The following is a 13,531-nucleotide window of genomic DNA, read 5'->3' as shown; positions in this document are numbered from 1 at the left end:
TTATTATTTTGCTTGTCTAGGGAAGCACACCTTTCACTTCAGGAAAGAAGAAAGGCAGAATGAGGCCTGGACTGCAGTGCTGGTCTTTAATAGTACATGTTAAAAAATCACCAGCTGTGTTCATTCCTCAGGGACCAACCTGCCGAATGGAAGAGGGCACTCATTAACTTTAGACTCAGATGCCAGTGCTTCATGCTGAGCTTAAGTTCATACCCCCTGCAAGGACAAGCAAAAAGAATGTTTCACCACTTCTTTGCACTGACTTTGTACCTGAAGTACAAGACCCAGAGAATCAACCCCATACTTTCTCTCTTCGCAGGTACTGAGCAGAGGATGCTGCACACCAGCTCTGAACTTGGGGATAACCCGAGGGGTCAGGTGCCACGTTCATCACAACACAGCTTCCTATACTCTTCCCATGCTGTCCTTGCTCCCCGGACTCACTCTTCTCCTCCATCAGGGACAATCTTTCCCAAGAGCGGTGCATCCCCACCGGCCGGGGATGCTGCGGGTACCGCGGCGGGGCTGCACCCACGGCACTGCGGGAAGCCGGGATCCTCCGGTGCCCATCCTTCCCTTCCTCCGCACTACCTTCCCTTTCAAAACACCACTCATAACAATAAAAAAAAAAAAAAAAAAAAAAAGAAAAAAAGCGGCTGACTATTTGCAGCCTCGGGAACGGAAAGCGGCGGCAGCGCGGCGCGGCCGGGCAGGCGCGGTGCTGCCGCCGGGCGAGGCGGCGGCGGCGGCGGGAGGAGGAGGAGGAGGAGGAGGAGGAGGAAGAGAAGGAGGAGGAAGAACAGGAGGCGGGCAGTCGAGCTGCACCGCTCCGCTCGGCTCCGGGGAAGTTTCCTCGGCGAAACCCCTCCCCGCCCAGCACGGCTCCTCGCCACTTACCGCGCCTGGGGAGCCGCCGGGCCCGAGCCTCCACCCGGGAGGCCCCGCGGAGTAAGTGCGTGCCGAGCCATGCCGAGCCGTGCCGAGCCGTGCCGAGCTGTGCCGGGGGCTGCGGGGGGCTCCGCGGGTGCGCAGCGCTGCAATACTGGAGGCGGGGAGGGGCGCGGCTGCGGGAGCCCCGGTGGGAAGGGGAGGACGAGTTGGGGGTCCGGGGGGACCCGGGGGGCTTGGCTTCTCTGAACGCGGGTTTGCGGGCAAAAAAATCTGCGGGGGCTTCGGTGCGGTTCGCACGGCCGCCTTGCGCGCTGTCCCCCGGCCTGCCGGCTCGGAGCGCGGCGAGTGCCAGGGGAGGTGTCCACGGCTCCTCCTCCTCCTCTTCCTCCTCCTCCTCCTCCGACGGACCGGGAGAGGCGGCCGGTGCCGGGCCACGACGGCCGAGCGCCGCGGCACGGTCCCCGGGGGCTCGGGCGGCCGCTGACGGCGCCCAGGTGGGCCGGGGGAGGAAGGGGGCGAGGAGGGGTGAGGGGGCTCCCCCAGTTCGCTGCCCTCCCCGCTTTGCCCAGAGGCTCGTTCAGGGGCAGAGGAGGTAGGGACGGGGGCTGCACCGCGGGCATCCCCCTCCTCTGCTCCCCTGCGGAAAGGTGCTTGGATGCGGCTGGCTGCGGGGTGCTTTCTGGCTGTTCTTAGTTCCAGGAGTCGAGGATTACTTTTGCTGGAAATACTTTAGAATTTCTTCGATTATTAAAATATAACATTGTTTTGGTTAACATTAGTTTGGTGGGTTTTATTTTTATTTATTTATTTATTAAGGCTCTGAGGAACATAGTGATGCATTTAAATTGCAAAGGGAAGAGTAGTACACATTTGCTTCTCGCAGCAAAATACTTTCATGGCCTCACATGCTCTAACAAAATGCATTAGAATCACATAACCATAGAATTATTCAGGTTAGAAAAGACCTCCAAGATCATCTCGTCCAACCTTTAACCTAGCACTGACATTACAAATGGCAGCATTGCAGTCTCTGCCTTTGAATACTCACACTTTCCATAGTGTTTTTAAATAAATGAAAAAGGCTATAAGGAGAGAAATCAGTCATTCAGTGTTGCGAGGACTATGATTTCCCTCTTTTTTTAAACAGAGAATGTGGTGTGTGGAAAGTCCCTACGAAACAATTTCCAGATTAGAGCTGTTCATTCTCTGCCAAGAGCTGTGTAAGCATGAACCACAATGAGTGCAGTTGTAGGATCACAGAGCAGCCATGGAGCAGGTTGTCTGCACCAGAAAATAGGAGGCAGAAGGACAGTATTTATGGAAATGTCCCTAACTGAGGACTACAACTCATAGACAGAGCTGGCCTATTTAAGATTAGTCAGGACACCCCCCAGACCTTTGTGCTAGTCTGGAAACATCTTATTCTGCTATGGATTTGAGTGTAAAGTAAACTGCAGGTATCTGTGCCCTTGAGCAAACTTTCAAAATGTATAGATTAGTCTTAATGAATGGTTCAGCATCTTCAGCTCCCAGGCAGTACCCTTAAGCAGAATTTGTAATAGAATCACTAAAAATGTTTACAAGCCCTCTAAGCAAAAACTAAGTCACTGGTAACTGACAGCTCTGTTATTTCTTCCAGGCCTGACATTTCATTTCTAATTTCCTTCAGTATCTGCATGTAAACTGTGTCATAAAAAAGTAGAAAGAAAAAGGAGGAAGCAGGCCACTCTTTCTTGTTGATGGGTCTACCCTGCTTGTGCTGCAACTCCTGTTGCTTGGTGCTGGGTGAGGGGTGGGCTCCTGTGGCAGGAGAATTTTTAAATCTTTGAAGGTCATTGGAAAAGTTCTTCAAGTCAGACAGAAATTGGGGCCTCCTGCATCCTGTGCATTTAGAGAATTTGAGGCTATTTTCTCTGTTTCTTTCATTCAATTACCTAATTACAGAATCCATAAATATTAATGCTCAAAATAACCTTTCCTTCTAGATTTAGAGAGGGAAAGTGATATAAAATTAAGGGATTAAATTGGAGTAAGAGGCTAGAGTTTTTCCTTCCTTTCATCTCTATTCTTTTTATCTTTCAGTGTTTAACCTAATATATCAAACATCACTTGATAATGATTTCTCAAATGTCTAGACGCTTTTAATGCCATTTTACATTTTTTAACCTCTTTATGACACAGCATCACTTCTCACTCTGTCTCCAAGTGCTAATCATACCACACAACCATGGAAACAGTAGCAATGAGTTTACCATTAATTTCTATGAATCAGGCCAAGATATCACCATCTCATAAAGAAGGCTTCAGACCAATGTTTGACCAGATCTGGAGATGTGACAGCAAGCTCTTGAGCTGTCCTGTGGCATGTGGGACGATTCCTGTGGCAGCCCAGGGGGTCTATGGGCAGTGGGGCCCTGTCGTGTCAGGCATCCCAGAAAAATCACTGGGGTGAGCTCCCAGCCTGGGAGGTGGGTCTGCATTTTTGCAGCTACCCTTATAATGAAGTGAGCTGTGAGAAAGCTCTTTTTATTCACATGAACGGAAATTGTGTGAAAAGTCCTTAAAATCAAACAAGCCACAACTGGGTACTTCATATGCTTTTTAAAACTTTTCCAACTCTAAGTTGTTTCTCTGTCCTTCCTATGTTGTTTCCATAGCAAGTCACACCTACTGACACTTAGGGCAATTGGCCTAATTCCTGAAGTTTCTGACTTGCAATTACTCAGGCTTGAGTTCTTTGTCATTTAAATATTGAGGAGGATTGCATGGTATCATGTAGATAAATTTATTATTTTGAGTTTCTATACAGTTCTCAAAGGAAAAAGAAACATTATGCTCAGGATTTTAATGCAATACATTCTTTACTTTCTCCTTTATTACAAAATACTATTTTATATAATTTATTTCTAACATTATTTGATAAATGAAGCAGTAATATTTTATAACAAATTGTACATCTAATATCATATTGACTAAAGCTATCCATCACCTGCTATGTTTTTCATTTGTAGTGTGTTACTTTAGCCAGTGATATATAACAATAACTGCAGTTTTATCATGAACTGTGATGGTAGAAAAAATTACAAGAGTATTAGGATAAGCAAACTTGTTATAAGTGTGGCTGTTGCTAGAGGAGAGGTTGATTTTAATGGCTTGAAGAACTTCAGTTGTGTTTCTCAATTTGTCATTTTTTCACGTGTGTACGTAAAAGTAATTTGCGTTGACCAAAACATTTTTGAAATGTGGAGAGTGGGAACTATATACTGCCGTTTGACTAACCTGGTATATTTTGTGCTAACCAAAAACACAAAATACATCATTGTGTAGTTATGTAAGTAGAACCTATTTAGCAAGGTTCCTAACTCTTAAGTTTTCAGTTTTTATTATGTTAAAAATGATGATTTATTGAATTCATTTGCATGAAAACAGAATTTGGCAGAAATCAGAGGAGCAGAGCGTCATCTGTCAAGCAAGAAATATGACAAAGTTGTACAAACCATCATTTATAAATATTTTTAAGCATTGTTTCCCAAGGAACTGGGAGTCCTACAAATGCTCTCACAATCACTTCCTTCTCCTCCCCTCTAATATTCACACCAATTGTCCAAATTTGGCAAAGATTTATTAGTGAGGTTTTAGTTTCATAAGAAATGACTGCTGGCCAGGGAAGAGAGCTCCCAGACGGTGCCTCCACCCTGTACCCACTCAGAGCAGGGCAGCCCCACAGGCAGCTCCTTCGTGGCTCTGGACAAGGGACAACGGTCACTGCCACTGCCTGGGCAGCCCAGATGGGACTGCAGAGATGTGATGCGGATGGAGCAGGGCTCTGGGATTGCCTGCTGAGAGGCGAGATCCAAAAGTCTTAGCAGGAGGATCTGAAGGACAGCTTGCATTGCCGTTAGGTAAATATAACATCACCAGTGTTTTAAAGATAACTTTTTAGTTAGTGGATTGTTGGTATTTCTGGTCACCATGGGTCAGGCTTCCAAAGGTATTTAGGTAAGTAAAGGCACAGCTGGGTGCTTAATGTTATTCATAAGGGTTCTTGCAGTGCAAATAAATAAATAGGGATAAATGGCCATGGATGTTTAACTTCCCAAGGTGCCTTTAAATATCCCACTGGACTTCATGTTGACAACTTTGACAGTTCAGTGATACAGCCTTCTGGTTTTCACAGGCTTAGGGTTGTTCATTCACTTTCAATTGGACTTTCACAGAGATTGAAAGAGAAAAAATAATAATAATAAAATAGAAAAAATGTCTTCCTTTTTCCATTTTCATAGGTGGGTCCAAATGGAGAAAATAGGCTTCTTCCACCTACTAGTGAAACTCACACCCACTGTAAATAAAGATAGAACTTTACTGCATGATATAAAGTAGAAATATCTGTAGTTGAAAGCATAAATTCTAGCATTTGATCTGTTACATAGATTACAGATAAGATGCTTTTTGCGGTACATGAAAGTTGTGATTTAGCCATGAACATTTGTCTTGACCTTGAGAGACAGTGAACATTTCTCATCATACAGAGCATGTAGGAAGGTAAACAAAACAGCAGCATCCTCAGCCTTACTCATGAATATGTAAGGAAGGCCACTGGTGCTTATGTTCACCTGAATCTCAGTTGTTGGTTGGTCCAGGGTGGATGCTGGAAGTGGCGTGCATGGGGGGACACCTGTGTTAGTCCCATGGGGAGGCAGCTGGGGTTTGGGTGGGCTAGGTAGCCCATGTGCATACATCTATGCTGCTCCCAATGCCTGAGTGAGCCCCGAAGCAATATGGCTCCAGTCCAGTGCTTGGGTCCCATGTGCTGGGACATGCAGTGACTGGGGCACAGCCACCTCGCCTGTGAGTTTTCTGGTTGAGTGTTAGCTTTCCATAACCAGCATGACTCACTAAAACACGTTTTCTCTAACCCATCCTATTTGGGTATATTTTTCTGCTTTCTGGGTATATTTCTTCTGCTGTGGCTTTCACTGCTGAAAATAATGCTGATAGTGTTCCTTACTTAAATGCTTTAATTAGAATGGTGGAAGCTTGGGCTTTAATGTAGGTTATTGTGATTTCAAATCCAAATCCATCTGATTTATTTTAAAAAATGAATAGAAGTTAAAAATATATCTATATTATTATTAAAAAAAATAAGGAAAGAGAATTACATTTAATTGCTCTGTGTAAGCCTTACAACTTTTACATGTGACTTGTGTTAATTATAATTAGCAAATCCTTACTTGTTTGTACTGTGATGTGCAGTAGTGGTACAGTTGTTTGTTGTTAGGCCACAAACTTTTATAGACTTGCATATATTTTACAAACTACTTTAAAAGCATGTGTAAAATAAGTAATGCCCTACCTTTAATCTAAATTTTTAATGGGTGTAGAAAGGCTTCCTAAAGTACATATATAATTATTACTTATTAGAAACACTGCACAGAACCACACAAGTTGAAAGTAAACTTTGTATGTGAAGCATCTTGCACTTCTTTCCTTAGCTAAGCAAGTATTCCAGTTGCATATTGTGGTTCGTAGCTCAACATTTAGCATGTGTGTATTTCATATTCTTAATTAACCATGATACTTAGTCTAATAGTTAGTGATAATCTGTGGATCTACTGGCTTTTTTAGTATATTTGATACATAAAATGCAGAAAAAGATTCAATTGCTCAAAAACCTCACAAGCTAAGTAATTGGCTATTGCATTCTCTTTTTGTTCTCTTTATTAGTAATACATTGAAAAATCCAGGAAAAGTAGGGGCTCTTGTCATTTTTGGTAAGATCCCATGGATGCTTAGAGCAAAGTTATTTAATCCTTGTTTGAGGGACAGAATTTGGGTTGTAAATGGTGATTTTAACAATTTTTAAAAGCATAAGTGTCCCTTATGTTTTCATCTAAAAAGAATATTCTTTATTTCTCACTCTAAACTGTTAGTGTTTTTCTTTGCTGAACAGTTTCAAACTACATTTCAGATACAAATAAAGTCGATCCAACTGGGTAGTATAAACATCATATTAATTTTGTAAGTCGTTAAAAAGAAATCTGGCAAGCAAGTTGCCAGTATAATTTTAACATTGTTTCACAGTTAGACTTTCATATGTATTCAGTGTTCAATGAAAAATATGATCTTTTGCTATGTTTGGAGAGCTCTACTTTTAGAATAACATTATTGCTTTAAAATTATATATGTATGTGTCTCTCTCACTTTGGCTCTTTGTGGAGCTTCTTAACACAGCCTGCCTGTTTGGTGCCTCTTCCAAGGAGATGCACGAGGCAGTTCTGCCATCGTTGGCACACATTTTGATACCTGATGCACATATTCACTAGGACCTCATTCCTCTTGGCAATTTAAACCATTCCTGGCCATTGTAGATGAAGCAATCAGCACTAAAACTTTATCAAGACATTTGCTGAACCAGTTGTATTTCAGTTGTAGAACTTGTAAAAAGAGTGGTAAAATAATAACCTCACTTTTGGAATTTTGCCCCACATTTTGCCCCTCTCTGATGTTCTGGCAGTTTTTGTCACTATTTTGGGGGTGTTTCTTTCTCTTCCTCAGGAGCAGTTTCTTTGTGTTTGACTAAGTCTTTTCCAACTTTAGGAGACCAGAGAGCTTTCATGAGCTTGCTGAAATTAGCAGTCAGAATTCCATTCTGTGATAAACATGCCATCTTGTCTGCTTATTTCTTCTGGAATAGAAGAAATTTCTTCTAGAAATTTTACACTATTCTAATTCCAGTTTCTTCAAATAGCTTAGTTTGAATAAGTGCGCTAATCAAGCACAATCATTTTTTTTTTCTGGGTCTTTTCCACTTGAATGGAAGATATTTCAGGTTATCAATTTAAATCAGCAAATTATTCCTAAGCAACTGAAGTGAATAACAGTGAGAGCAGACTGTGAAGAACTATGCAAGGACATTATGAGACAAGTCACTAGCAAATACAAAGACAAATAAAATTATGTGTAAATTACAGAAATGTAAGCTGCTAGACCTTGAGCCAACAGCTGTAGATGTACATGAAAAATGATGTGTACTGAGTTGACCCTCACCATTCAGGAATGTGATCTAAGCACCAAAGATAGTTACAAGAAAAGAAGATTGGTGCTCAGAAATGCTCCTGTTCCCTGTTCCCCAAGAGTGAATGTTCAGATTTGTTAGGAATCCAAAAAGTTTACATGGGATCAAGAGGAAGACAGACGAGAGAGCTCTGTCAAGGGTGTCAGGACAGATAACTACATCAGGCTCAGTAAGTTTTCTGAGCTGAAATAGCAAGAAGATGGGAAAATATATGGGAAATGACATATGCTTGTTCTGTTCTTGATCTTCTGTGCTCATTGCCAGAGAGGGGACCAGAAGGATTTTTGGTCTGAACCAGTATCTTGGTCCTTGTATTCTCAAAGCAAGCTTGTTAGACATAATGGGAGACATGTAACACTAGGTCTATTGTCAAATGTTTTCAAGATATCCGTAGGGTACTGTATTCTAACAATTTTGTAAATATAACCTAGATTTGAAATGTAGTACAGTTATATTTCCCAGTCTGTCACTAATATAATTTGCCTGGGTTGCATTCCTTGTTTTCATAGTGCTCCTTTCCCATTTTCTTTCTTCCTGGTCCTCTGTCTATTATTTTGACCCAGTAACACAAGCTGTATAGGTTGATGAGACCTCATGTGTCTTCAGAAGTAATGTTTGTTTTTGTTGAGATTAAAAACATTAAGAAAACACCATAATTTTGGGGTTTAATTGAAAATTTCTCTTTATTTTAAAGTTAAAAGGGATTCACCCAGATAGAAAAAAAATATCTAGATGTCTAATTTATAGTACTGACTCACAAAGAATGAGATTGTTTTGCTACAGACCCAGATATTGCAGCAAGTGTTATTGCCATGGGATTAACACATGCCTGACCAGAGCACTGGAAATGTTTATTCTTTGTTTAGAAAGGAAAGCTTACCAATAAACCAATAACATTCTATTTTCTCAGCATTCTTCTGTCGAAGTTTATGCCAGCCATGAATGCATTTCATGCATTTCTGGTCAGGGTTACTGGAACAAAGGTGAATTGAGATGGACGTGGATGTTTATGGGCATGCAAAAGCAGTGACCTACCTCATGTGCTGTTGTAGGGTGTTACCTGCAGGCTGCATGTCCATAGAGAGTTTTGAAGCTGGCCCAGAGTCTACACTTAGGTCAACATCAGCATTGCAGATGGTGCGGGATGTCTTCCAGCAGATGTGCGTGTTATGTCCTGCACATCTGGGCACCTCTCTGTTTTACTGTAGTCCCTGAGGCTCACTGGAAGGGAGGATGCCGTATTGCATCTGCAGGAGTTCCAGGCTGAATCAAAGGTGGTCTTCAGTCCAAGCACTGGATTTAATTGTTTATAAAGCTGCTGAAATGTCTCTAATTTATTTTTTATTTATTTATTTATTTTTATAATATCTTTCCCTCTTCCTCTTTATTTCCTTTCTCTCTCTCACACACTTTTTTTTTTTTTTTTGGTTTTTAGCTGTTACACTTGGCAAGTTACTTTCCTTGCATTTGGAAATAATTGTTTTCTAAATATTACGCAGTATATCTGCCAAATTTAACACCTTAAAAGGAAGCGGGAGCAAGAGACCTACCTGGGAATGTAGTAAATGTAGTGATCCTTTACCAAGTGCTAAAAAGGAAACTTCCCAAATATAGCACCTAAAATCAAAACCATCAAGTTCCCAACATTAACCATAAAATATCACAGGCTATCACCTAAGTAGTTAAAAATAAAAACTAAAAAAAAAATCACATTTCACTCAGCCTTATAACTTCCTTCTTTCTTTCTACACACAATGATAAAACATGTGTGGCTATTACTTTATTATTCTCTTTTAGCAAATGAGTATGGTTTGGGAACATGCAATTTTTATGTAGTCAGTAGTAGAAAAACCTACCAGTTCATGAGAAAGCATGATTAGTTTGGCAATTTAGAGAAAAAAAAAAAAAAAAAAAAAAAAAAAAGGAAGCAAAACGAAAAAAAGAGCACAGCTAATACTAAAAGTGACCTCATCTTGGAGAGTTTTGCGATGGCATGACTAGCCAGGAGGTTCTGCATCAGAGCAGCTCTACCGCTGTCACAGGAAAAGGGAGGAATATTTAATCTCTCCTTCAGGCATTCTTGGAGATGGGAATCGGAAGGTGGCTCAAGGTATCGTTGTGTTCCTGCTGTTTCTGATTGCAGTTAGTTTCCGTAGAGGCTCACTGCAGCTGAATGTGTGTTATGGCAGCCCTGAGACAGCTCTGAGATGCATATGTTAATGTGAGAGTAAGGCTTGCATGGGAAATGCAAAGCTTTTATGGAGAACAGCTCGGCAAGCATAAGAAATCGTGTTAAGTATCCCTAAACATCAGCATTGGTAAGTGCTGGGAGTAAGCCATGGCAAGATACTTTTTGGTAAAACCCTTACTTTTATTGACATCTCTGCAAGACGTCATCTCCACCGTCATTGCCCAGTCCTCAGAGATTATTTCAGTGTGTCCGGAGTGTGCTTAATATTTGGTCAGATGTGCTTGGTTTGGTCAGATTTCCAGGTAGGTGATTAGCACACAGCAGAGGAGTGGGGACAGGGACAGCCGTTATGGGACAAGGAGCTCAGTGAAGCTGCTGGCCCACCTTGGCAGCCTGGCCAGGGAGCCTTGGGCAACCTCACTGTGCCTGACTGCAAAGGCAGGCATTATGATCTGTGCATGCAGAGACAATCGTGCGGTGTTGGATAGCATTTCGGAAAGAAGGGAATAAAACCCACAGTGAGCCGCTTTGTGTGCTTCTTTGCTCTCTGTTTTTATTCCCCTTAAAAATGGTAATAGCTGCTTGGAAAAGGGGGATGCTGGTTATCGCGCCTGGTGCATGAGTGTTCCTTTATCTGGTTGGACTCCAACTGCTATCTTCATGTATTTAATAATAATATTTAACCAAGCAAATGATTTCAAAAGTAGTAGAGAAAAATAAAAGGGGATATATATGTTCATGACTTCCCTTCAATTTAGATCTTGTCTTTCTCAATAATTTGAGGTATTTTCCCTCATATTCAATGGCATATTTTGCATATAACAACTTCTCTGTAATAGATACTCTATGTAATTTAGATGTAATTTTTGATACATTAACAACCCAAGGGAATTTAATTAGTTTTCATAAAGCTTTACTAAGAGTTAAGAATAACCCAAAATGACAATTATAATAGGGATAACAAAGTTGCTCTTGTTTAAGTTTAAAAGTTGATTTTTTTTTTAATCAAAATTACTTAATTACTTTGTAAATCAGCTGTCCTGCATTAACGTCTAAACCCTCATGTTAATGCTATCTTGATTCTGCTGCCAGAGGTCTCTAGTATCTGCCGAGGAAGACAAGTCTTTGCCCATAAAATGGGGAGGGAATATGTAGGACCATTTCTTAAATCTCCTTTGTAATGACTTGGAGGGGCAAAATATGCCAGAGAAATAGTGGACTCTTTTGATGCTGATATGTTATAGGAACCTCTCCCAGAGAGAGATAATGCTCCCCCAGCAGCTTCTGCAAGTTACGTTGTCTAATTACAATTGAACTACAGTATACACTAAAGAATATATGCTTTTTCCTTATGGGCTTTAATAGTAAATGCATTTTAAATGCAGACGATTACCAGTCTTGGTAAAGTTTTCTTTCCATTAGTAAAGAGAGCATTGCTGATCTGAAAATCTGTCAGGTCATCCACATACCAGCATTACATCAATTGACTTTTGAATATTTTTCCATTAGAAAAGGCTCCATTTTATTCCCTCGCTGAAGTGGCAGACTTTCAGCTAGTGCGGTTTTTCCATTTATTGAATTTTGCAATAAAAGAGTTTTTGAAACAGATGTCAGTCATTGCTTAGGAGTGAGGCATTGTCAGAGATCTGTTTTCTTCTCCTCTTTGCTATTTATTTATTTTTTAAGTTAAAAGAAATTCTTCTCTTCTCCCCCCATAATTTTAATTGTCACTTTTCAAAGCCCTGAATCATTTTCTAACCTATTATCTGTTGTCAGAACAAATATGAGCACCAAATCCTGATCTCACTGAAATATTTCAGATTAGCCATTGTTCTCAGCAGGAGCAGGACTGGATTAGTCTCTCAATTGTAAACCAGAAATAAGGGAGTGGACGTGTTACAGAAACATGTTTCATATTAACATCTTCCTTAGGGTGTGGATTGGACCTGTTAACACTTTCTTAATGTTTAAATTTTATAAAAGTAGCTGAATTTGTGCAAAGAATAGCGTCTGGTATAAATTTATAGTGCACAGAACAACTTGTCCTGAAGGGATTTTTCTTTCTTGCAAAAAATCCCATTCAGGAAGAAAGATGTAGAATAGCATTATGGATCCTGATCCTGAAACATACATGTATCTTTAATATGTAAGGACAAACTGAATATCTGCAGGCTATCAGATCGTCCATTGTCATAGATGAATAAAATGCTATAATCAAATCTCTGAGTACACAAGATTAAAAAAATAATAATAAAATAAAATAAAAAGCTTTACATTTTGATTATCCTTTAGCAGACTTAATTACCCCTATTAAAAAGTGACATTTTGTCTAAAGAATATTTTCGTTAGATTTGATTGATTTATTTGAATGATTAGTTCTAAATTTTAGGAAGGTCACCTTGTATTATTCTAAAGAAAATTGTCTCTGTAAGGAAACTGTATTCTGAGCTGATGTCTGTTGAGGGGAATAAGCATTTATTAATTTACTTTAGTACTTCACTGTTATTTTTAACATCAAAGAACATGGTTTCCAAAGGTGGGAGAACACAAAGCATCCGGTATTTATAATTTACGGGGTTAGGACTATAACCTAATGTAAACTTGAAGAGATTTAGTATAATAATATCCTTTGCTTGAGGGTAACGTTTTGAAAACTTCATGGATTTTTTCTTTTATCCTGGCTCAATCTACAATCATATTTCTTTGATATTATTTCCTCTTAGCATTATAGTACAATTGACATTTATAGATAATATGGAGAAGCTGAACTTCACAGAAAGAGGAAAAAATAAGCCTTCGTGTATCATTGGCACAGAAACAATGGCCATGGAGGAGTTTCTGGCTGACTTTTATTTGTCTGCTGACAGCAAGCGCAACAGAGCTCTTGCTGACTGCTTTTGGCTCCTGTAGATCTGTAATAAACAGCTCAAGCGTATATATTTATTCTATAGATTAATCCAATTCGTTGAAGAATTGGATTGCTCCTAACTTATGAATATGTGCTAGTTAATGGAAATTTTTAGATGGAATTAATGCCAATTAATTAATACAGCTGTGTGGTACTGTCTTTTCCCCAGGTGTGGAAGGTGACAGTTTGAACCTCACTGTAACTAATAGTCTGTATGTAATTTGGAAGAAGAAATCTTCAATGGAAGATCCCCAGGGAATAAATGGGAAGTCTGTAAGTAAACAGCGTGTCAGTCCTAAGAAAAAAGTGATTGCTTTTAAATTAGTAATTATTTTTGTTGCAACCAAGTCACTGAAAGGCTTTAGAAAGCTGCATGCACTTTTAATGATTGGAAGCAGTGGATGACAAAATTATTTCAGTGGTGGAGGCCTATGTGAAAGCTACATTGCTTAAGAAAATATGTATA

General features: G+C 40.2%; 1 protein-coding gene across 2 annotated transcripts in view; it reads left to right on the top strand.

Moving 5' to 3' along the window:
• The first annotated feature begins 891 nt into the window (after positions 1-891).
• EYA1 (EYA transcriptional coactivator and phosphatase 1) overlaps positions 892-13,531 on the top strand; it is a 161,579-nt gene continuing 148,939 nt past the window's right edge. The window contains exons 1-2 of one of the 2 annotated variants that reach the window (XM_032183170.1): positions 892-948; positions 13,235-13,338. In XM_032183170.1, the coding sequence (XP_032039061.1) occupies positions 13,306-13,338 (33 nt within the window). In that variant the 5' untranslated portion in view covers positions 892-948; positions 13,235-13,305. Of the gene's footprint in view, positions 949-13,234; positions 13,339-13,531 lie in introns of those variants that run through there. The other variant, XM_032183171.1, reaches the window with a different exon arrangement.

This window comes from Aythya fuligula, chromosome 2 (genome assembly GCF_009819795.1).
Source record: "Aythya fuligula isolate bAytFul2 chromosome 2, bAytFul2.pri, whole genome shotgun sequence".
In the NCBI taxonomy this organism is placed as follows: Eukaryota; Metazoa; Chordata; class Aves; order Anseriformes; family Anatidae; genus Aythya; species Aythya fuligula.
This window is presented reverse-complemented; position numbering and strand designations above follow the sequence as displayed.